Raw genomic sequence first — 26,251 nt, 5'->3', positions numbered from 1 at the left:
AAGACACAATATGCTGTATGATCAAATATGACCAACCTAGGAAACTTGTGAGTTGCATACAGACGGTTATTTCTGGTCTCATACTGCATGCTGTTTGATGGATGCTCCAATCCAAAGTGCCAGTAGGTACCACAAGTGCGCACATTTTCAACATGGACAATCCCAGTGGGAATCAAACTCCAAACCCTGGCAGTGTATTACCATGTTGTATAACCACTGCACTGCACGGAGGCTCTTTTTTATAAAGAGAGTAACACACCACAAACCGAGCAGTCTGAAATATTTCCCTTTTTAAAGATTTCCAGTGTTACTTGAAAACTGAACCATGCCTCAAGCTACCTGCAAGTTTTAGTATATGCAGATTATCATTTTGCTTTTTAAAAATCTCATTTAATTTTTCTAATAAACACGTACAAGCATAAGATCGTGCTGAAATGCAGCTTAATTAGCAGGATGTAGCTCAGCTCTCGTTATCTGCTGTAGCATTGGTAATGGTGTGGTCCTGCTTTTCTGCTGGCACACACAGTTCAACTTCTTGATCTCCATAACCTCAGCTCTGCTTTTCAGCACTTAATTAGACTTGTCTTGTGTTTTATTATTTTGCATTGTGTGTGTTTATCACACATCTGATATATATCTTTCCCATATAAAAAGAAAATCTGTCATTAAATCAGAAGCGTAGTGTGCTGTAGAGTTTCCCAAGGCAGGATTCTTTGAAGAAACCCACACAGCTACACAGCGTGGTGATATCGGGGGGGATGAGGACTGTTGCTGTGCCTTAAGCAGAAGATCTGCTCTAATTAGTTGTCCAGAATAAGCTACAAATTGTTCAGCCCACCAGTTAATCTCTGCATAGCTACCTCTCCTGGGCCACGCTGGCGCCACTGAGTCCAAGACCAGCTGCCAGTACCATGTTTATGATGAACCAGTGTAGTGATATTCACTGGTGGTGCATCCTACTTCAGCCCACACTGTCGGCTAATTAGCAACAACCGCAGTGAATGTGAATTGTCAAGGCAGCTACACAAGTCTGTTTTTCTTTCCCTGTAAAAAATATCTGCCTGTGTGGAAAGTAGCTGGTAACCATTACCTGCACGTCTCACTGCTGTCATTAAGTAGCAGCCTCAGAGAAGCCGTCTGTGAAGACAAGTTTTGATTTAAATCAAAGACTGTCATCCAAGGAAGCCACTCCTGAGGGCCCACTGGAGGAAATACCGAGCAGCATGTCTTCCCATGGAACGGTTTATATGTAAGACCAAAAAGTGGAAACAGCTGATGCACAGCATCTAGTCTAAACTACAGCCAAGTCATGAGAGGAAAAACCACATAGTTATACTCTTTGGGAATAACCCAGTGGGAGAACCCCCATGCTGATGGTTATGGCAGTAATTTCATTTTGCTTTACGGTTACTGTGGATTGCCGTTGGTTAGATTATTAAAATATTAGCACAGCCTTACCCTTCAGAGGACTTATCACTTTATCTAAACTCCAGATTCAGACCTCTCCCTCTGGCAACATCTCATTATACCGTCTCTTCCTCTGTAACAATACTTTTGGTTTAGAAGTTGCTTGTTATCTCTTTTTTTTTCTTTATACGTCATTGCCTCAAAGAAACCTTAGTTCAGATTGTCTCTGCTGTATGCCAGATGGTTCTTTGCCTCTGCTTCATCCTTTGAAACCGTTAAACAGTGGACGTTGTTGGATAAGTCTCATTTTTTCAGTGACAGATAAAACAAGTTTTAAAGCCTGACTAGTGGCCCATGGTGGCGAGGCTGCAAGTCACTGTGGGGTTGGGGGAAAAAAATTGCAAATTCTCTCTTGACAGATTGTCTGGAAAAAGAATTCTCGGCATTATGATTGCCTGTAACACGTTTGTAGGACTGGACTGAATGTTCTTACAGCTCAAGCAACTGGATGGTGAAACATGACGGATGAAAACATGTGTGTCATCTTTATGTTCTAAGCTAGGCTTCCTCTTGAATTTTAGTGAGGCTGAGTGTGATGATAGTGATTGGTGTGACTGGTAAAATAAGCTTTTGACACTGTGGATCATGGAGTTCTTCTTGCAAAGCTTTCAATGTTTAATTTCACTCCTAATGTGATTAAATGGATGCAGTCCTATCTGAAAGGCAGATCATGGAGGGGCAAAATAAACAATGAACTGTCCTCAGCACTTAGCCGTTATTTTGATGTACCTCAGGGATCAATTCGGGGGCCTCTGCTGTTGTTTAGCCTTTACATAAATGACCTTCCCACTGTATGCTGTACTGTAAGTCTGACATTTAAATGTACACAGATGATACTGAGAAGTATGAACATGCAATGGCCAAAGGGCAAGCTGCATCTGAACTCATGCCAGTGATGGCCTATGTCACAAGTGGCTTAATAACTCCCATCTTTACTTTAACATAAAGAACACGGATTATAGGTCAGCATATAACCTTACACTTGATGTTTATGTCGAAGGGGAAAAGCTGACAGTGGTATCTGACTTAAGATATCTTGATGTAATACTTGATTTTAATCCAGCATTCAACAAACAAAATAAGATAGTAAATGTCTTAAAGTTTAACTTGTCAAGTTTCCACCAAATCAGAAACTGCCTTATTACTAAGCCAGCACTGCTATATTTCAATGCCATGTCACATTTGTTATAATGAATGACAAGCTGGGCACAAGCCACCTGTACAAACGGTATACCACCAGGCTCTTAAGGTGCTTGACAGGAAGCCAAACTCATTTTTACTTAACTTAAGAAATCATACTTTACTGAGCTGGAACAGTCTTATCTAATTTACAGATGCTTGTATTGCTTGTAAGAGTCTGCTATTTTAAGCACCATTGTCCCTGTTTTTACGTATATTTTGAGCTCTTATGATATGCACTCTGTTCTATGTACAGTACTGTTGTTCCTGTTTTAATGTATTGTATGTGTTTTTCTGTTTGCATCAGACCTGCCCCGGGACTAGAGGAAAATTAGCCAAGCTGACTAAACTGGCACATTTACAGAAATGTTTATTAATGCACGCTGTAATTGTCAGCTGTATAAATAAATAAATTAATTAATAATCCTATCGTAGCCCTCTGAATCAGAATTTAATCCAACTGTGAGACGCCCGGAGATTCCCATCCCTACTGTATATCCTAATTTACCAAAGTGGTTGAACTGGTTTTATTTTTTAACTACTGTGCTTTAATGTTGACACAGCAGTCTCTCAATGTCATGTTTGTGCTTTATCTTCTTTCGGTTATACATGTGGTTTTCTAGTGTTTTGTCCAGAGAGACTTAGCATTGCTCTGAAGGATGCAGAGGAAACCCTGCTGACCAGTTAGGTGTCCATGCTGGGCTTTTGTAGGAAGGCGAGGACCAACACTGAGATAATTGTACCCTCCTGTGGTGTCATTTCCTCTTGGAGTGGTACAATCCATGCTTGAAAGATATTTATAGCAATGTATAGCTATGTTTTTTTAAGAGTGAATGGAGTATTAATAGTTCTGGGGGATTTAAACATTTTGTCTTTAAAGAGGAGAAGGAAATTGAATATCGTGGCAGTTTTAAGGTTCTTCCTTTGTTTGTGTTGGATATGATAAAAACTGTGATATTACATCTTCTCCTCAGGGATTTTAATATATTTTTTGAGTTGATAAGGTGTAAATGCTTGTGCCACTTTCATGATCTGTTTGATGTTGTGTGACCATTTTCGATCCCATGATCAGCAGTGCATGACTTCTGACCTACAGTTTTGATATTGGCATGTTGTACCCCGGTCAGTCCTCGATTTATTTTGATCCCTGGCTCTGTGTTTAGTCATTGATCTCCTCTGCCCAACAACTTGTCAATTTTTTAAACCAAAGAACGGTCACTGTCCTGTCAGATCACGTCTGTGTCTGCTTTTTGTGCCCCTGGAAATGAATCATTCATCCATTTCTCTCTCTTGGAGAAGCAGTGTTGGGGGCGGTGTGCTCGGTTGTGGCTGCTGCTATTGATTAGCGCTGTGTGTGCTGTGTGCTGTGATGATGGGTTGTTACATCAGCAATCCTACGGCTGCATGACCCCAGTCCTCCCACACTATGACCCTCTGCAGCGCACAACAGCAGGGGTGTGAAAACACAATGCCAGATATCTGTCTCCCTCCACTGGAATGAAACATCTTCAGTGTGTAGCAGCAGGAAGCTGAGCCAGATATTCTTATGGACTGTGAGTTTGAACGTGCTTACATTCTGGCTTGAAAACAACATTTTTCCTTGTGCAAGTCTTAAAAGCATTGAATTTAGTTTCCTACACCTAAGTCCAGGGATGCTCAATTTGTTTTGCCTGGGGGCCACTTTTAAAGATATCAGTAGGCCTGGGGCCAGTAAATAAACAAACATTAAAAATATTTATAAGTATATATAATAAATGAATTGCCTGTTTTCAACCTTTAAACTTTTGCTGTCCTCAGTAGGACTGCGTAGGTCAGGTATATGCAGGTCAGGGGTGTTTTCCAGGACATTCAAGGCCTTGTTTGGGGACCTGAAGGATCTTCCCCTAGCACTTCTAGTTGATGGAAAAAAAGCTTTATTTTGATGTTTTAAATGCATTCTGGGACCCAATCTACATTCAAAGCACAGAAGATATTCCCAGTGTGAATAAATATATCATTTGGAATTATTTTTATATCCTGCAGGGAAGTACTGAGGGGGAAAAAAGAAAGATAATAACATGATAGGCCTGCTGATTATCCATTCACATTTTCATACTTTGGTCGGTATGATCATGAGGCAGGTTTTCAGTTGCGTTCTTTGTGCTATTAAAAAGACCTTAAATTGTCTTTAGTTGAACTCGATGAACCCTGCTTGTAGTAAAACTGTAGAAATCTCTCTCAGGATATTCTCTGACAAGTTGTGCAGCAGGGCTGCAACCATAAAGATTATTTTCATTAAGTAATCAGTTGCTTACTGTTTTGATAAATCGTCTATGAAATGTCATAAAACAGTGAGAAATGCCCATCATAATTTTTACAAAGCCAGCGGCACTAAATCCTTTCTTTTTGCATCTTTTAAAGTCATGTCATCGCTGATTAATGCTGCCATTTTACATTCTCTATGCCTTCAGTCATGCAGTTTGAGCATACCATCTGCTTGTTTTCTACTTTCCTCGACATTTATTTGATGGCTGTCGTAAAGTCCTGCTTCCCTCGCAGGTTCCATCCTGCAATTTGATCATTTCTGCAAAGACTGTATGACGTACAGTCTGTATAAATACGTCCTTCAAATAAACGCAGTGGGAGTCGGAGTTCTAACATTTACCAAATCCCACATTTTGTGCAAAGACTTTTTTTTCTTATTACTTTTGTTCTTTCGCTTATAAAGCTGCCGGAGGAGCGAGACAAGCTGGCATTATAAAAGACGGAGTAAGTTTCAAATATAACTTGAGACATTTGCAGGCAGAACATCCTGTTGAGACACAATCAGACCGGCACCAGGTATTTTTGTTCTTCCTGAAAAAAATTAAATATTTCCACCATAAGATTCATCGGTGCTGTTCCCTTTAATCATATTGTGTGCTTGTTTTTCACATTTTGTGTGCTTGCTGCTGCATACATTATTAGTATTGTTTTTAGAAATGGAAAAAAGCACTGTTTAAAATGCTGCCATACTCCAGATAAAAACAACAACAGAAGAAAACAACAAAGATGACCCCACTGTGATGTTTCGTCTGATCTTTGAATGTTTTTCAGTACATGGTGCTTTAATGTGTTGAGGCACAAATGCCAAATAACAAATTAAACGGGCACAATAGCCTCAAAATAGTTTAATGGCATATAATTCACCTGTAATCAAATCCCAGCTCTCTGACTTGCTGTCACTGTTTTCCTAAACCTGAAGGACATTTAACATTTATTTCAACATTTGCTTTCATGGACACTGTGGTTGTTTCAGTGTGAGAAATGGCTGGAGCTCTGTATTCTTTCAGGTGTTTATAATGAGCTTTTTTAGGGTGAGAGGATTTTCAGCTGGAGGCCTTGTCAGAGGTAATCGGATTCATGTTGTGTATTTCTCAGAGGCTTATACGAGCCCACCTCTGGAGAGCCAGGAATCTCATGTTGTATTGATAATAGCGATGACATTGTGTTTCTGTGAAAATCCAGAGAGGGGTAAAAAATGAAATCCTGGACTGTCTGTCCATCTTTCAGCACATTGCATGGAGGGCACCCACTCTCTTCACATTTGTTTGATCTCAATGAAGACTGCTGAATGTCATGAACGTGTCATCCTTGTTGAAAACACTTGAGTCAAGAATACTTGTGTAATTATCTCAAGGCTATTGTTTATATGCCCATGCATCATGGCCATTATGGCACCTCTTTGATGATGATATGAAGAAAGCACTCATTTCTTAAAAAGAAATGCTGGCAAAGGAATGATAGCAGCTGAATCATTATGAAACACGGCTTGCATGGCAACTGCTCCATTGCCATATTGCAAATTGACATGAGGGACATCAATGTAAACATGAGGATAAACAACTAGGAAGGATATCTTCATCTAAGTTCATTTCTTCAACAACAAATTGTTGGTGTGAGGTTTAAAGTAGAGCTGCACAATATGAGGAAAATATGCCACTGAATTGCTGAATATCTTTATAAAAATATTACTTGAGATAAATAAACAGATAATAAAGTGTACCTTTCTGCTGCTTTCAGTATACTGTTGAAATACTACAGATTGCTTGTTGAATAAAATGCATTGCATTTTAAACTGCAGTTTTCTGCCGATACTCTCTTTAAACACACTCAAAAAATCCTTCAGTGCCATATCGCAGTCTTTCACAATGTGTTTATTGTGTAAGGTGACATTACAAAAAATTTAATAACATAATTTAAATATATAATGGGCAGCCCTAATAGAAAGACCTGTGAACGTTTAAACCCACACATATGCAGTAGCTGAAATTTTACAATTCATCTTTCATACTAAAACAACCCTTATCTAGTAAGGATGACAAGACAAGGACTGAAATATCTCAACAACTAATAAATGCCAAGACATTGTGTACCAGGGTGTCTACAGGTCCTTTAAAAGTCTTAAAATGTCTTAAATTACATTTTCTTGATATAAGGCCTTAAAAAGTCTTAAAATGTCTTAAATTACATTTTCTTGATATAAGGCCTTAAAAAGTCTTAAATTGTCTTAAATTTAGATTTGATGAGTCTTGATGAGTAAGCCTGTGTACAGACAATCATGGTCCCTAGAGGTAAAATCCTAAAGACTTTGCCGACCCTCTGACTTTTCCTCTAGCGCCACCATGAGGCTAACATTTTGTTTTTTTAGTGGAATCTATCAACAATACTTAATGGATTGCTGTGACATGTGGAAGAGATTTCCATGTCCCCCTCAGGAAGACTTGTCAGAGCTTTGGTGATCGTTTGACTATTAGTCCAGTGCCAAAAATCTGCAAAATTAATGACATTCATGACATCACATGCATTGGTTGTACTGTGTAGTGCTTATTTGGAATGTACACAAGTAGTTGGGTAGATGATTAAACGTTGCTACCCTTGCTAGTTGCCGTCAGAAGTATTACTCCGTACAACAGGAAAACGAAAGAGTTTGGCTCAGCGTTCAAGACAACCAGTGGCACTGATTGTCAACAACTCTTTCCCTCTCGCTCTCTTTCACACACACGTACAAACACACACATGTGCTCTCAGAATCAATGTATGGAACCGAGTGTGTGTCTGTGCAACCAGTACAAGTCTGCTGCTATCTAGGGACTTTCAACACAGTATGTCCAAACCTCACAAACACTCGCACAGGATGGATGTCTTCTCGCTAGGCTGAACAAATAAGGTGCACAGGAGATCCCGAGAAGCCTGGATGTATGTATGTATGTATATGTGTGTGTGTGTGTGTGTGTGTGTGTGTGTGTATCAATATGTGGCACAAAAGAGTTACCATGTGAATGTGATTTGGTACAGTAAACACACAGTAAATAAATGTTAATTGTTAACTTTTATTTTGTGAGTTGTTGTAATGTTTTGTAGTATAATGTAGTGTTTGATGTTCTTAATTTGTGGTGCCAATTGCCACACATTTCAGTGGTATTTTAAATATGATTTGGATATTATAACATTTGATTGCCATTTTTAAATGACTTGTAATATACGCAGTATTTTTTTCTGACCGTGTTTAAACAATTTTTTAATTTCTCCATTTAAAGCTCCAGTAGGCAACATTGTTTTGGTATAATTGAGTAAAAATTTTATAATATCCTCTAAGCATAATGTAAATCAGGTGGTCTGAGACAAACAATTGGTTTCTACACCTCACCATGGCTCTGTGTTCAGCCTCTAAAGAATCAGTATCGTGCCGATGTGCATTAACCAATCTAAGGTCAGCTCAGACCACTGCGTTCCCATTGGCTGTTCTACTGCATATGCGCGTTCCCATGCCGCTGGCAGAAGGGGAGAGCAAACGGCAATGGCGAACAGTGCACCAGGTAAAATAGCTATTCCAGCATTGGCTACAACTGCCTACACAGCTAAACAACCCAAAAAAAGGAATACAGAACTCGGTTCCCCGGAGCCCTGGAGGGAGGGGAAGGGTGAGGTGGAGCCGGGCCCGACCAGAAGGCGCGAGGGTCGGCCGTGGGAGCGGAGCCGAGGGCTCTCTGCGGAGAGCGAGAGCCGAGCCGAGGGAGTACGTGCGGATCCGCGAGGGAGGGATGGGGAGGGCTGCTGCGCTGTGAGGGAGAGCGAAGCTTGGGAGGGATGGGGAGGGCTGCTGCGCTGTGAGGGAGAGCGAGGCTCGGGAGGGATGGGGAGGGCTGCTGCGCTGTGAGGGAGAGCGAGGCTCGGGAGGGATGGGGAGGGCTGCTGCGCTGTGAGGGAGAGCGAGGCTCCCAGAGAGGGAGAAATAGAACCAAGTAGGATAAAATCCTCGCGTGCTCGTCTGGTAGGAGGGGCTCAGGGCAGAGACGAACGAAACCTAACTCAGATGAGACTCAAAAATCAACCGTTTTCAGGCTTTCTACCTACTGCAGCTTTAAACATCAGAGAAATAAGTTATTTGAAAACATCCCTAGTTCCATGCTTACGAGCTAAACTTCAGTGCTGAATATAATAAACATTACACCTGTGATATACAAGGCTGATAGTTTTGTCCTTGTTAAATCTTCTTTGTGATATCTTTGTGGGAATGCCTGACAAACATCTCCAATAGACTGAATTGTTGCTCCATGCGATAAAATTGAATTAGTTTGGAGCTATCAGTATAGTGTGCAAATTTTTGTCTGACTTTTGCCTTCAATTTGTTTTTGTGATCCAGCGGCTGTGTGTGTTCTGCACTGTCTGGCATTGTCATTGTGAACATATTGACATGCTTGTTTTTATGTTTTCTTTTTGTTTGAATTTGTTTGATTAATATAAACCAACTTTCCTCTTACATATTTCTCAGCTAATTGTAACTCTTGTCGCTTCAGGCAAAGATACATCACTCAGCTTTGGGCTTTTCAGCTGAAATTATAACACTGTTTGTCTTCATCTCTCACCTCCCTGTCTTGCTTTTTCTCTTTTACTCCATCAAAGACAGTTTCCTTCTTCACATCACATCAAATCACGTACAGATCACTTTTTTTTTTTTAGTAGCAGTTGGGGAGGAGTGCAGAGCATCAATGTCAAAAGTACTTTCTTCTCCAAGATGCGTTCTTATCTGTTAAACCTGCTTTTTATCTACTGACATCATTCAATCTTTAATTTAAGAGGAGTAGCTGCAGGGGCGATGTCAATCTTATTGTTTAGTGGGGCGGTTTATGTGTGTTAATTGCAAGCTTGTCCTTAATCCTGTCTGATCAACAAGCTATCATTCCCTTTGCCTTTGAGCTATACTGGTTTAATTACGTCTGGGTCTAGAGGTGTGTCTCTTTGCTATCAGTCTGGTGACCGGTATGTCTGCCCTCTGTTTGTGTTGCAGATGATGAAGTTTGCCTGGGACAACTACAAGCGCTACGCCTGGGGCAAGAATGAGCTGCGGCCTTTGACGAGGAACGGGCATATTGGCAACATGTTCGGTGAGTGTCAGCGTTTTGCTCAAGACTTAAAGGCCAGAACAATTAAGACCTGTTGGCCTCTTTTACTGGAAAGGTTTTATGCACAAAATTAGGAAAAGATAGGCCAAAACTAAACAGGGGGTTATTTTTCTTCTGTTACATAGAAGAATTGTAACAAGTTGCTGCAACATGAATTTGAAATGAACGTTTTGTATTGAATATAAGTAGAATTCACAGCTTTCTAATTCGACATTTGGCTTGGTTCTGCTGAAAGATGATGTTTTCATTTAGATAGGAGCAAGAAGGAGTCACTGTGGTGGACTCTAAGGTGGAGAGCTGCATGTTGTATTACCTGCAGACAGGTTATTTATATTTTCTCTAAATAATTAAAAATATCTGTGTCTTCCTCTCTGTGCTGTGCTTTAACATGGAGGCTGTTTTGCCCCATTTGGCAGTGTTGGCAAACTGCATATAACAATATTTGATACTGAGTAATTGTTTAAGCCATTTATTGAGGAAAAAATCCCTGAAGTTCCTTGGTTGTAGCTTCTCAAATGTGAGGATTTTTAATTTGTTTGTGTTTTCTGGTTAGTGTCTGGATTAGACAGAAACATTTAAAGAGATCACCTTGCGCTCTGGGGCATGCATTAGTTATTTTTCCAGTATTTTCTGATCTTTTATAATAGTCGTTGAATTTATAAATACTTAAAGTTAGGTATTTTTCAATCTGAACCCTGTTTCCCAGGTTTTTGTGTCTAAGTAACTAATAGGAACAACAATTTTTCAAACCAGTCCAGTATTGAGGGAGACAGCTGCAGACAGCAGCAACGTTAATGGTCAATTGTGCACTGCCAATTTATGTCCAATAAAAGTGTGTGTTTTTGAAACTGACAGTTTTAGATTGTTATTTCAGGTGTCTGAAAACTTCTGGAAAAGATCTCTTCCGAGGTCGACCTTTTTGTTAACGAGTAAGATCCTTTTGGTTTTACTAGAAACAGCGCATAAATTGCCATCACCAAACCCACCAGACACCATTTTAATAAACAGTAATTTAAGTGTGTATAGGGCCAGTACATTTTCACGTCTAACTGAGTGAATTAAGGGTGATAAATGATGATAAATTTACTATTTATTTAAACTGAGTTGTAAGTTTGACGATAGCATCTTTAGGGCTGTTCTGGTTAAACAAAAAGGATCTTACTCTTTAAAATGGGACATAAAAAATACTGAACTTACCATTCAACTGTGAATATTTAATTGAAGTTCATTGTAATATTGTATTTTATTGCACTACAACCTTGATTTTGTTTGAATTGGTTTTTTTTCATCAATCAAGACTGAAAACAAGCATTTACCTTGCAGTCAAAATGCAGTAAGATATAAAGCTGAAACAAACTGTGGATTTTTCTTTTGTAATCAGAAACAGAAATCATAATGAATGCATTTCAGTACAATCTTCTATTCTGTAGCTGTTGGCAGCTGAAAGGTAACAGGCTCCTGTTTGCGCCTCAGTGAGCTTTTGTCACCGGATCTTCCTTACCTTTAACTCAGCACGGGAAGCCTCACAACCTGCCAGGGGTGTCTCAGTCTCCAGCAGCCTCTAATTGGAGCCAGATCCGGAGGGGTCTTCAGGTCCTCTGCAGTGGAGCATATCAGTCAGTTCACTGCCGAGCCAGAGAGAAATCCCATAAAGAAGCCTTTAATAAAAGGCGGATCAGCTCTTAATAAGACTAGGACAGGTACTGTCTTCCATACCTGAGGTCTCCCTACATCACATCTGTAGGGACTTGGGATTATGAGGGCGATGATGCAAGCTCTCTTGAAAATACAGTTTGTGATCTCTTGGCTGCTCTCATTCCCTTGAGATTGCCAAGTTCATAGTTAAGCCGAATCCTTTTGAAGCACTGTCCTTAAATCATGTGATAGGTGCTGTATTTCAAAGCAGCCAATACCAATTTATTTTCTGATGAAATCTGCCAAAAACATAAAATCATACACACCTTGATTTCACCCAAAGTTAAGAGCAGCTTCTCTAAAAGTTAAAGCAGCTGTTCAAGAGATGGCTCCTCTCAACGAGTAAGTTGCGTTCAACAAGAACACAAAGTGTGTTTTTGTGATAAACAGAATTTGTAAGTGAATTTGTTAACTCACACCTGATGATCTGGTAGACATACAAAGAATATAATGATAAAAACCTTGTAGATATGCCAACAAAAGTAAGTGAGGTTTTTTTTGTATAATTATTTTTTATTGTTTTCATTTTTCACAAGAGTAAGTGAGGTTTTGAGCTTAGCTGTTAAAGAGTCTTAATTAGAGGATTAAGACTTGATGGTGGTGATGTCAAAGCGACTGCGAAGCATTCAGTGCCGATGAAGGCAAGTGCCCAAAGAAACATAAATATCAAAAACACATCTTACTATTCAAGTGGCAGAAGATGGTTTTGTGTCCACATAAAACAGACTCCATAGCTTTGTTTTGAGTAATAACAATTGACACTTGATCTTTCCCACAGTTTACTTCATCTCTCTTGTCAAATTAATTAAAGGAAATGCTAATGCGCAAGTGCATTTGCTCCGGGGGTGCATGAATGTGGAAGATGAAGGTAATTTTATTCCCAGAAGATGAGCTTTTTTGACTTCATTCGTCACAACTTAATGAGCAACCTTTACTGGAATGAATAGGGCCCTGCCTCCAATGCTGTATCCAGTTCTCTTCAAACGTCTGTGATCTCTGCACCGTCATTGCTGCTGTGGAATGACTGTATCAGATTATAGGGGCATGTTCTGTTGTGAATAAAATAAAATAACAGCCTCCAATCAAAATGTTTCGCAACCAGACATGTTACAGTGGGAGTATGATCAGAAATTGGGACAAATGAACAACACTGGCAATCAAGATTACATGTTTCCCCAACATTAGCATGTAGCTACATGTAGCAGTGTATGTAATGTAAATGCTTCCAGTAATGTGTCTGTAGCAGATGACCATATAAAGAAATCTTTCACTAGTAAATGTCAGCTTGTCCCAAATGTAGAAAAAAACTGAGAATTCAGAACAGCCTGAAGCACGAGGTTTTTGGTCACAGGGATTCATTTTACAGACGTTTACCTCATTATTTTAAACTCTGGCCACGTTTAATATGAAGCACTGAACATAAAGCAGTGTAGCAATATATATATGACAGAAAACAAGGAAAAGCATAATAATTCCCCTTGAAAATGAGTGATCAAGGCATCTTCTTCTAACACTGCTTGTGATGTAACATGTCATTAGGGAGGAGTAACAGCCAAGGACATTGAAAGCTAATGAACTGTACTGTTGTCAATAATAAAACTTGAGCAATGATAGAGCCGAAGAGAGAGTCGGCTGCTGTGATTTGTTTGTGTTAAAGCTGCATTAAGCAATATGTGACTGCTGGAGGGCAGAAAGTTGACTCCAAACAGACTCACAGCAATGAGCCTTGATGTCAACTTATTAAATTGTGATGGTGCGCACATTAGCCACCAATCACTATATATTACTTACAGATCCTGTGTAAACGGAGCAACATCAGCATCCTGTCGGTGCTTGTTTTCACAGCTAGATGGCTGCATTGTGAGTGATCATAGAAAGATGTGATGTAGGAATGTTGGGAAGGCTTTGCGTGATGTGTGTTCCCGAAAAGGGGAAGATTACTGAGCCTTTCTTCAACTTGTTTTATGTTGCCTCCAATATCAACAATCTCCACAGGCATCGGAAAGTTGTAGGAGAAAACACAAACAGCCAAAGCTGAGCAATCACAGAGAAACCATGGAGATGCTCCACGTGGTGTCTCCATAGAAACCTGCTTTTAGCGTGCACAGGCTTCTGAGGAAAACATCTTAAGTCTCTTTGTCTTGCTAAATATTTGGCTTTTTCTTGCAGCCACTCATTTACATGAACTGTCTCCCACTTTGGGCAGTATATATGTGATGTCTGCAGGTCCTAAAAAGCCTTAAAATTTTATAAATATTAGTCCTTAAAGTCAATAAATCTTAAATTTGTATTTGTGTGGTCTTAATTTTCACAGACATTTTATTTAATTTGATTTATCCTCAATTTAATTTATTTTATTCAAAATGAGACAAGCTCTTCTGTGTGAAAGTCCACATTTCTGATGTTACAAATCCTTAAAACCACCACTAAACCTAATACTTAACTTTGTATACTTGCACTTACATGTTTGTAAAATGTAGATTAATCTAATAACCATATTCCTACATAAATTTTACCTTAGCACAGGATTACACACTACTTGCCTTTATACTTAACTGCAATGTTTTAATAAGAAAAAGATTATTTGTTCAAAATCAGTCTTAAATTTTGTTAAAAGTTATCTTAAAAGGTCTTAAAAAAAAGCATTAAATTTAAGTGTCTGATACCTGTAGACACCATGAATATAGTTACTCTGTGTTATCAGTTAGAGGCAGTGGCTCAAACACACACACATTTTATATCAGGCAATGTGTGTGTGAGAGTGAGAATGACTATGTGGCATCAGGAGTTTGAACAAATTGGGTGACGACAGCTGAAACATGCAGTCAAATACACACTGGTGCATTAAGTCTCTGGGATCAGCAGTGTTAACAGCCTTTCACATTAGAGGAAATTATTTGTCCCATTGTAAACTGAGCTGCAACAATTAGTTGACATAAAAAAAGGCCATTTATCTTGATAAAAATGTCAAACATTTGCTGGTTCCAGCTTCTTAAATATGAAAACTAGCTGATTTTCTTTACCATTTATGATAGCAAATATGGAGTCTTTGGGTTTTGGACTGTTCGTTGGACAAGAGAAACAAATTTTTGAGGTTAGTTTGGGTTTTCAGAGATTGTGATGAGTATTTTTGCACCTTTTTTTGGACATTTAATTGACAAAACGAGTAATCATGAAAAGAATTGGCAAATTAGTTGATAATGAAAACAATTGTTAGTTGCAGCCCTAACTGTAAATACAAAAAAAAGTTGCTTAACCCTCATTCTCTCCTCGGGAGGATCTACAGTAAGCTTTCCAGCACAATATCCCAAATTAAAATTGTTGCCTTGCTTTTTTCTGACCCCAGATATATATATTCTGTAGCTTTTTAATGTGTGCATGCATGTGTATTAGGCATCAATTTGACTCAAAAAGTGTATTTTTTTTTAAAACCATGCATTAAAGCCACATTTTTGAGTCACTCAGCTGTTGGGGTCAAAGGTTTCATCATAATGAGCAGTGCGGTCCTTAGTGTCTTACAGCTAATTGCCATATTTATCCATGCCCAGCTAAGCAGTGTACCTTTAATGTAGATCCAGCTGAGAATGCAAACAATAAAAGCAGCAATTTGTCTCTGGCAGTGAAGAAACAATCCAGTCTCTAAGTGTGTGTGGGGGGAGGGGTCGCCTTCATAGTAATCCCATAAGCAAATATATTTCTATTACGTGTAAAGCTGGCATCATTTTCAGCTGCCGACCATTCTGGTTTGCAACACTGTATTATCTATGAGTCAAAAGGGAAGGAGGAGAGGAAGGGCATCATGCTAGCGAATAAATGTCACCTTGTGAAGGGTGGTGCAGGAAGCCAGGTATGAAATTGGATGCTGTGTTCTTTAATTTAATCCCCAGAGTAAACAGAAATGCGGCAAGATTGGATCTACAGTTAGCGTTTGCGTCAGAAGCTTGTCAATATGCTGCGAGTCACCAGAACATCCCGTCTACTCTACACTCAAAGAAGCACAACACAAACCACAGAGAGCCACACAGAGAGACGTTTTTCGCTGCTGCTGCTGCTATACCTCGCTCACTCCTTCTCTGGCACGCTTTCACTTTACTATAATCTTCCTCTCAACCTCCCATTTCTTTCTATTTTTACTGTAATCCCTCTCTTCTTTCCTTTGTCATGACCCTCAAGGCTGAAAGCAGCTCTCTCTTTATTCTTTCCTCCCAACCAAAGTTGGTTCTGATAGACTTTCTCTCCCGTTTCCCTTTTGTCATTTAAAATACAGTATGTCTTTAGAGCTTATTAAAAGTTTCATGAAGCTCAGGGCAATTAGAAAGAGAAAACTGGGCTATTTACAGTACTTCCAGCAATTCTGCCTCCTGCTACGCAAGATTGTGCCAAGTTCTCCTACAGTGAGGAATAGAAATTCATGGAAAAGTTAAAATATGCACATTCATGTTCTTTTTTTCCTCAAGAACAAAACTTATTTTAGATTGGTAAGCATTATGTTAACATATTTTATAATTAGTGTTACATTTTTGCACTAGAAAACCTTATATATGTGTTTCACAGATGAATTATTGGGGTGCTGATTGGATAAATTTCAAAGATCATCCAGTAGTTCCACCACATGTCCTGTTGTGCTTTGATTTCATTAGATGACATTTGTTGCGCTTACTTAATCTCTAGCTTCAGATATCGTCATTAGTGTTGGTAAAATATGACTGAAATACATGAACTCAGTGCTACAGATGAACAACTCTCTCTCCCCATATAGTAATATGTATTCTCAGTATTCTCGGAAGCACTGCATGATGTGAAAGAGGTTGAATGCTGTTATTTTAGAGAGTAGAATGGTAGGACTCAATTTTATTTATTGATGACATACTGACCTCTGTTTTAAAAGCTGATCTTCTTTTGAAGCATACACAAAAACATGCATTTGTCACTGTTTACAAAACACTGTTTTGGGAATTAGTTTAATTTTTTGGGTTTATGCAGGGTTTTGTTTTCCATTATAACTTTCTATTAATATATTCCTGCTTAAGCTCAGAGGTGAAATTATCTGTGACCCAGAAAGATATTGTCTTTGCATAGTTCAGTATTTACTATTTCATATTTACATGTAATAATAACTTTAAGGATTAGCTCCAATATTTGGTGCTGATATTATCAGCAGTTCCCACTGTGACTGACACAAATCACTGAAGAAGGTCAATTGGATGATCTGCAGGATGCCTTGCGTGCTGCTATTGACTTTCAGCAATGATAAATCTCTGAGCAGACGGTGCTTACTGGTATTAAAGCTGAAATGGTTTTGTCGAATCACTGCAACTTTAGGGGTCAAAATGTAGCCGTGGTAGGTTTTGAATTACATTCTTTAAACCTGCAGTAAATGATTTTTGGCCGCTTGGGGGCAGAGGAAAAAAACTGGCAACATAATGTTATCACTTTCTAAGAAGATATGGCAAACTAGTTGGCCAACAGCTGCATATTTACACACCCAGCAGCTACGAAGTAACATAATCATTCATTCGGAGCTGTGTTTCTGGATACCTGATGGCCATTGTTCACTCACTTTTAGCTCTCTCTTTGGTCTCCTCCACCTCTGGCAGGAAATATCTTTCTCTTAAGCTGCTAAATGCTCAACTATGTTCAAAGCTATTATTTAACTGGGTGAGGTAGTTTGGTTTTTAAAGGTTTTAAACCAAAAACCACCACAAGAGCAATGTAAAACATTAAGATTGTGTAGCTAAACAATGAGATGAAACCGATTATAAATCTCTGTGTAAAGCCAAGGGGAATGATTAAAAAGACAGACTCAGACAGGACTCTCATTCCCAATGTTGATCCATTTTTGGACACGTCCAGTCGGAGTTGATTTGCCATATCTTTTTAAGCAGCAGCATGCCCTGGTGAAATCGGCCTCACCTGTGTACCAATCTGTTCCAATCTGTTAATGGGTCCAGTGAGCGCCTCCAGAGCGAAAGTAGAGTCAAGCCCTACCTCTGGGGCACTGGATTATCAAATTATGTTTGTCTTCTATCACTAAAGCTTGAATCACTCAGTTGCCACATCTGTTTTGTTTGCGGGGCCATTTAATTGACAGTGCTCGCCTCCCGATGTACAAATGGACCACCAAAACAATTTCACCCCTGACACTACTTTGCAGGAGCACTGTCACTGCATCCTGGGCTTACCGCCACCCAAAATGATTGTGATTGCTGAAAAGAAATACAAAAAGTAGAATTTTAAAGGGTGCCTCCAGACCTTCCCTAGTGCTGATGCAGTGCTGTTGAGATAAATCTGGCTACACAAGACTACAGAAAAGTTGACGAGTGTAAATCTGGAGGGTGTTCCTGTTTTCACTAGCTTCTCTCATTACATCTGATAGCTACAGCACTTACTGTACTAGTAACCAGCTCGCTAGCACCTCAGTACCTTCTCTTTTGCTGTTTTTGTTTCAACCTGTCATCTACTGCTTTGGTTGATTCCTCCTGCTTTTCTTTTTTTCCTTTTTTTTTTGTTCATCTCCTGAAAAGTTCCCTGTCAGTGAGATCAACAAAGGTGGGCTTCTGCCATCCTGGATCATTTCATAAGGAGACAGGTGATAAGCAGTGATGTACAGCAGGAAGAGGAGAGGCACTCTGTGGGGGAAAAGTCAGATAGCTTGGAGCAAAGGGAGAGGAGATATTAAGGCTCCAGGCTATTGGGAGAGACTTAGCTCCCATATGTGTTGATATGAACAGATTTAAAAGAGTCTGAGAAAGTGATGCAAAGTCATTTTGGGACACTTGTTAACTGTGCAAGACTTGCAAGCCAAAGCCCTCAGTGCAGTGAATTATTTTCAATGTTTGGCTCCCAGAGCGCTCATGCCCTACTTTTATGGTGGAGAGCATTAACTAAAAGTGTCAGTAGTGATGGTTCTATATTTCTAGCTTATCTCGGAGCAAGACCAAATGGAGCCGTCAGCCTTGAATTTGAATGATGATGTTAAACACAGGCGGGGCATTATCTTAGGAGGTAATATATGGTACGAAGAAGTACCACACACTCACTATTCACCAAGAGAAGATGCTCATCCTGATATTAAAACCACCTCTTCAGGCCCACCAAACAAGCATAAGCGAAGCCAGTCAAAAACTCATCTGTTTGGGGGTTTTGATCTCTTTGTTGTGAATGTTTAGTACACCAGTCAGTTAATTGTGCGGATGAGCTGTCTTCCTTTTAATTTAATTGAATACCTTCCTTTAACTAAGCTATGTTGTAGCTGGAGGATCACCGTTAGAAGTTTGTAAGACTTGTTTGTGTATTTATTCTACAGCTTATTTGTGTATCCCTTTTGAAGCTTACCATGCACCACCATATAACTGGAAGCAAATTAGGTTGGACAGATTGTTTATGTTATTAATCTTTTATCACCAGAGCCCCGTAAGCGAAGCTGTTTTCTGTGATCTGAAAAGAAAGGCGATTCAGGAGAGCTGTATTGTGAAGGAGGATGTTCTGTGGCTCTTGGACAGTCTCCTGGATGCGTTATTCTTCTTCTCCCTTTGTTGCCAGTCTGGGAAAAGCTCGAGAATGGGTCTCTTAAGTCAACTCAGTCTTACCCATCAAGCGTCCTTGAAACCTAAGACGTGTTTTCTATTCCCATTTGGCTATAACAAAGATGTGGGAGGGAGATTAATTGGCCTCCTGTACCAGCCTCTTGTAAAGTAGAGGGGTAGACATGAGGCTTTCAGAAAGGGGAGCACAAAAACACACAACTCCTCACACACAGTTACAAACCCTGAGTTCAAACCCTTTCTTTCCCATCATCCCCCTCAAGTAAAACAAGGTGAAATGTTGGCCAGTGTTCCTTTAGGGTTCTGTTTGTGATAAAAACACCACAGACACCACGTTGGCTTTTTGGCTTTGGTTCTGTTACAGCAGAAACTAATGATTTTATGGATTTTAGAATTAATAATATTGCTCATTTTGTTACCTTGAAAGAATAGACTGTTGGGAAATTAACTTTATTTCCAATAGTTAGACGAGAAGATTGATACTACTTTCATGTCTGCTCAGTAAGTGCAAAGCTATAGCTACACTGTTAGCTTAGTGTAGCATAAAGACTTGAAAAAGGGGAAACAGTAGCCTGGCCCTGAAAGTAACAACATTTAAAACTCACTAATCAACTTTCTATCTCTTTTATTTAATTTATACAAAACCAAAGTGTCAAATTTTGTTTTTACAAGGGTTATATGCCCGTTAATTTCTTGGCTAGGCATCGTGACTACCACAGCCTCTGCCAGTTTTTATCCTATAACACCAAAACTTGTCAGAAAAAAAAATCAATTATCACAATATTGTAGGGTTGACAATCTACAATTTCACAGAATATTTACACAATGAGATTGAGAGATTATTGTTCATTCTTAGTAATGTGGATATAATGACCAAGTAGGTAAAGGCAAATAATAGAACAGCTAGAACAGTCCGGTAAGTTCAGAAAATTAAATTAAATTAATTTTTTACTGTAATGCAGCCTCTAAAAACAGGAAAACACTTATACAAAATCAATGACAATATCTAATCTCATATCATGATATCGATACAATATCAATATATGCTCAGCCCTATGTACAAATGAGATATAAGATGTTAATTAGTGAGCTTTATTTGTGCTGTTAGACTTTTTTTTTTTTTAACTTTAGACTGAGCTAAGCTACCTATTTCCTTGTTTTGCAGTCTCGGTGCTAATCAGAGCTAACTGTTGGTTGGCTGTAGCTTCATATTTAACATACCAGTCAAGTCAATTTTATTTATATAGCACATTTCATACGACAGTCGTAAACTCAAAGTGCTCAAGATACATCTTGCATGACAATAAAATATAGAAGATAAAGTGTTGCATATATAAAAACAAGCAGGACATGATAAAAACAACCAAAATAAGAGGGTATTATTTCTATCATTATTCTTAAAAAAGGGGAGATATTAAGTAATAATACTAGTACTTAAAACAAATAAAAAATATATTAAAAGCTTGCGAATTAGTTACATTTTTAGTTTGCTTTCAAAGGAGAACACTGATGTAGCAGACTTTAGTTCATGTGGCAGAGAATTCCAGGGAGTAGGACCACAATGACTAAAAGCACCATGAGCTGATTGAAAGTTGATTTTGGTTCTTGTGATACCCAGCTTTAGGTTTGCATTAGCACTTTCGGTCAGTCACATGCTTTGTAGCGCCATGATCATTAAGAAAAGGATTAGAACTCAGTATCATCTTTACTATTTCAGATATAGTTAGAGCTTTCAGGAATCTTACACCCATTACCCCTTCTTTACACTTCCCTTTTGTCCATCCTTTGACGCGACAAACTAATTTTCCATTCTTATTAGAGCTCTCATGTACTATATCACTTTCTCCCCTCGCTATGGAGTGAAAAAGCCAACCAGTCCCAGAGCCTAAATGCAGGATTAAAGAGATGTTCATGCCTCTGTGAACGACGTCATTACCCTCGTGCCTGCATATGTGGGTCAGTAACTGAAGCACACGGCACATTAAATGCCAAGCCAAAACCACAATCCAACAGATGCTGGGGACAAGGCTTGTGATTGTGCTGGAAAAAAACAAAAAAGAAACAAGAGAGAGAGTGGGCATAACATTAGGTGTCACAGCTGCCCCTCCCTCACTCCAGAGATTTTTCATCAACAATAGATGTCCTATGGCTGTTAAGGGGATTGGCCACATGCTGCTATTCACAATTGCTATCCGGCTCTTTGCCCCGCTACAACAAATGAAAAAGTAAAGACTTCTTTCTAAGCATGGAAAAATGGTTTTCTATTTTTTTTTCCGCCTTTATCTTCGGATTATATTATTCTTTCTTTTTCCATTTTGTTCCATCCTCACGATTTGCCCTTGTTTTTTTCCTCTCCCCTCTCCATCCCAAGAGGTGCAATTAAAGAGCATAAGGTCACCGCTCTTTGCTGAGAGTTGTCCTAGAATGCTAAATGAGCTACTTCTAGTGACATAGGGTGAACTCATCACCTTTTCTCTCATGGCATGCCCGGGGACCATTTAAAACCAGTAGCGTTTATTAGAAAATCCCGAGGGCTCTTCAGATGATGTAAAGCCCTGCCAGGCGCTCTTACACGATGGAGAACAGAGCAGGCGGGTGGAGAGGGTTTGGAAACTTGATTTAGCTCGGATTGATGGCCCAAATGATGAAGCTTCAGGTATTTATTATTTAGTCGTCTCTGGGTGGAGATGCAATTGAAAGGCAAAATAAATGTTTTATAGAGCAATTGAGGGTCTTCAGGATCCTTGGAGCCCCTCAAAGTGCTGAGGGATTTTCGGCAATTTTCACTGTCACACATCATTATTATTATGATCTTGTACAGCAAACAAAGCAGTGCCAGAGATATCTGAAGATATCTGCTGAGGCAGCACATTTGCAGAGATGCTGCTGTTCGGGGGGGGGGGGGGGGGGCACATAAGGGACTTGGATATGCATAAACATGTATGCATACAAACACATATGGATATTATGTGCACATATGAGTGAGCCTCAGCCTTGAGCACCCCTGTTCATTTGCAAACTCCTCTCTGTGTTATCAAAAGAATTGCCTGCTTTCTTTCATTCCCACATATTAGGCAGAGCAGACAGCTTTTTCTCTCCTTCGCATTTACCTCCCAATGAGGCCTTAGTCCTGGTCCTGAAGGGGGGGCAATGTGAAGGTTAGAGAGAACACAGGAAGGAGCGGCAACTTCCTCCGTCATTAGGGGTTAAATGAAGGGCCACACAAATGGCACCTACAGTATCACCGCCTGTCACATTAGAGTCAGATGCAGAGTGAAGGGTTGTCACCATCCACCCACTTTCCATTTCTACTCCATCCATTTCTATGTCCCATGGGTTCCATCATGGTGCAGTAGAAATCATCTGTCTCCATAGCGACCACAGCCAGGTGACAAATCAGGATCTGGTCCCTCCCTCCTCTCCAGAGAGCACATCCCAACCCTCCGTTCAATATTGACTATTTGTTCTGGAACCAATAAGGCCTCAAACTGATACTGCCGGCTGGACACGTCACATATCATCATAATTGTAGGACGTAAAACATTTTTTATCATCATGGTGATATAGAGCAGCAGTGGGGGGGATGGGAAGTGATTTATAAATACCAAAGCGTCATTAAGATATGTGAGGATCTGCACAGTGGAGCTCGACTGATGCTGGGTTTTTGAGATAAATTTTTCATCATAATTTAAGAATAATAAAAATTGGAAAACAATATATCAGCACTGATTCTTTATTTTTACATAAATGCATGACATCAAGAAACATTTTTTGATTACAGCATATCTGAGTGAAGATGTTGGAAAACAATGGAACATTTATTGCTGCAGTTTACCGCTCTGCCAGCATCCACGCCTATGGCAATGTATCTGTGATAACCTGATATCAGCTGATAATATTGGCCCGCTGATGTATTGGTCGGGGTCTAGTGCACAGGGAAACAATGTGTACATTACCCTGTTTATTCAGTAGTGCAAGGTGAGTTTGCTCTTTGTAATCTGCTGTGCTACATAGTAGATAATGAAGGCGTACAAGGCATCACAACCAAAACACATTAATCCACAGTCATCCACCCATACACTACATCTCGTTTTAGTGAATCTCAGACCCCACAGATTTCTCCTCACTGACTTTGTAGGCTATAATAAAGCTGCAGATGTTGTGCATACTTTGTATTCAAGATGAAAAAGTTGTTGGTGGACATATTTGTGGGAGCGGCTTCTAAGCTTTGGCCCTCTGGGAAAGCGTTTCCCATGGCATCAGTTGACTGACAGCTGTGTTGCCAGGAGACTTGGTACACTACTAATTGAGGATCTTTATAATGTATGGACAGAAAAAGAAACAAGGCACATTTTCCCTTTTTCTTGACATTCAGGAGGATAGATTGTGCTTTTTCCCTCACTCAGAATATGAAATCTAGGTAACTTATTTTACTAATGTTAGCACTGATTCCACTAGTTGTTACCTTAGACAAAAAAAAAAAAAGGTTGTAGCCACCATGACTTCACCTATTGGTCTGTGTACTCCCATTTTAAAACCTCGAGTTTGTTTGAGGAACGTTTTCGCACATCCATGTCTCAGATGCAGGTGCGTTGAAAAATATTACTTCAGTCTTTGAACAGAAAAATCCCGCACACAGCGCTTACTCAGCTTCACAATATATTAGTAACTCGAACGTTTTGCTCCTCTTGGACCTTCATCAAGAGTGTGTCAAAAGGAACTCTCTTGATGAAGGTCCTGAAGGACTGAAACATCAGCATTACTAATAAATTGTGAAGCTGAGCAAGAGCAGTGTGCGGGATTTTCTGTTTAAAGCCTGGAGTTCAGCATTTTGGCCGTCACCATTGTGGGGTTTTTTGGAGCTTGAAATGAATGTATTTAAATGAGTGGGTGGAGCCTTGATGGAGCAAGGGATGGGTCTGACTGAGAGCCTGAGGACACTATCGGCAGACGGCCTGTCACTAAAGTGGCCACGCCCTTAATTATGCGTAACTTTAAGCCTTAATAATGTCTAAATAGTTGAGTTATTAAAAGAAAATCACCCCCAGTAAAATTGTCATGAATGTTGAAATTAGCTAGAGACCAAAAATGTCTTTTGTACCAGGCTGTAAACATGTATATTTCTGCTGTAAAGTTCGGCATTTTAACATGGGAGTCTATGGAGATTGACCCAATTTTAGAGCCAGCCTCAAGTGGCCATTAAAGGAACTGCAGTTTTGGGCACATTGTCCTTGGCTTTGTTTTTCAGCCCTGGAGGTTGCTGCTTAGTCATTACATGGTAATTCTACTCACACAGAGTCATTGGCCACACTGTAAGCATCACTGAAGCACTGGCGAACATTATAAACAAGGATTTGGATTCATATGTTAGAATATAAGAGGATAACTCAAGAAAAAACTCCAAGAAAACTAGGACCACTTCCCGCTCCTCTCATCTACTTTAGCTTATGAAAAGTTGATTGAGTTCACTCAATGAACTCTTTGAAACTTAGAGATGAGGAGAAGGGAGGAAATATTTCACCCTAACTGCGAGTCCATGCTGGAGCATTTAAGGTGCAGGCAGATGAGGAACTTGACAGCGAGTCTCTGATAATGCACTCTGGGGGCGAACCTGCTGTCAGAGCAGGTTTTGTCCCGCTGCACGTAATGACGGTCCTGGCTTGCACAGCTCTGCATCTGCTGGCACTGAGGCAGCGACACCTGCCTGGAGATCACAGCACACCCAAACTGGGCTTGGTGCTTCACTCATAGCAGGCTGTGCTAGTGACAGGGTTATAAAAGCATGGGTTGTGCTGAGATCTTGAGGGGCTTCATAGGGATAAATTGCCACTGTAGAATGCAAGGCCAGGAGAAATAAACGGGTCAGAGAAAAACACAGAGACATGCATTATCTTTATATCAACAAGGAAGAAGAGTGCGTGACCTTGACATATTCATGTGACTTTCAATTTTGTATTGTACACACGGGATTTGCTGTGGGAATTTTCTTTGCTGATCATGATATTTAATGTGTACAGAGTTCTTATGTATGGGGGGTATTGATGTCATTTGCTTCTTCATCCTCTGAATCCAAACTATCATGATGAAGAAAGTCACATTACAGCAGAGCGTGGGATGGCAGGACACCAAAGTGACGCCATCTTTCGTTATCATCACCACCAAATTTCTGTCCTTCCCTTCTCAGATTAGAACAAGTTCCCCTCAGTGGGTATGAGCGCATCATCAAGCCTCTGCAGTGGGATTAAAGCCAAGATGATGAAAAACTGGTTGCAAAATGTATGACGAAGCAGGAGGATTATGAGGGATTGTACTCTGTTCTACTGTAACGATTCAATTGCTGGCTGATGGATACAAGGTCGAGGTTCAAATTTGCTGTAGCCGGATAAAGCCCCCCCCCCCCCCCAAACCTCCTCACGTTGTCTTATCTTGGTGTTTTGTACCGTTTGGTGTTTATGTAATCTATGATCACTGATCAGTCTCCAGTGACGTATTGCTGGAGTCACTCTGACGATGACGTCTTCGAAACTTGAGACATGCCGTTTGGTGTGTAGTAATCAGTGTTTGGCAGTTTTAATCACAAGCAATTCCTGCCAAGCTCTTAAGCTGGTGGCAGTATAAGGGAGCAGATTTAGCTTCATTCACTTATTTTAGGGACTATTAATATACAGTACTTTTTTTAGCTTTGCCTCGTTGCAGTCTCTACTCTCAGCCTGAATATTTCACCGAGCTAAAAAAGTCTGGCAATAACTCCGCCCTAGAAGTGCTAACACATCCACCCGCTTTTCATCCATCATCTTTGAAACTGTCCAGCGTGACTCATCAGACTTCCACAGTCTTCTCAGTGACAGCCGCCCAGATTAAAACCCCCTCAGACCCCTGCCTGCCAGGTGTAAAGGAACATTTAGTTTTTGTCTCCATGCTCATTTATCATTCGCCAGTAGC

At 39.9% G+C, this 26,251-nt stretch overlaps 1 protein-coding gene across 2 annotated transcripts in view; it reads left to right on the top strand.

Moving 5' to 3' along the window:
* Positions 1–26,251, top strand: part of LOC125892532 (mannosyl-oligosaccharide 1,2-alpha-mannosidase IA) — a 254,292-nt gene that overhangs the window by 90,017 nt on the left and 138,024 nt on the right. For both annotated transcript variants that reach the window (XM_049582507.1, XM_049582506.1), the window contains exon 2: positions 9,956–10,052. In XM_049582507.1, coding sequence (XP_049438464.1) covers positions 9,956–10,052 — 97 coding nt within the window. The remainder of the gene's footprint in view (positions 1–9,955; positions 10,053–26,251) is intronic.

The sequence above is a fragment of the Epinephelus fuscoguttatus genome, linkage group LG8 (genome assembly GCF_011397635.1).
Source record: "Epinephelus fuscoguttatus linkage group LG8, E.fuscoguttatus.final_Chr_v1".
Taxonomy (NCBI): domain Eukaryota; kingdom Metazoa; phylum Chordata; class Actinopteri; order Perciformes; family Serranidae; genus Epinephelus; species Epinephelus fuscoguttatus.
Note: the sequence above shows the minus strand (reverse complement) of the source record. Positions and strands in the feature narration are given on the sequence as shown.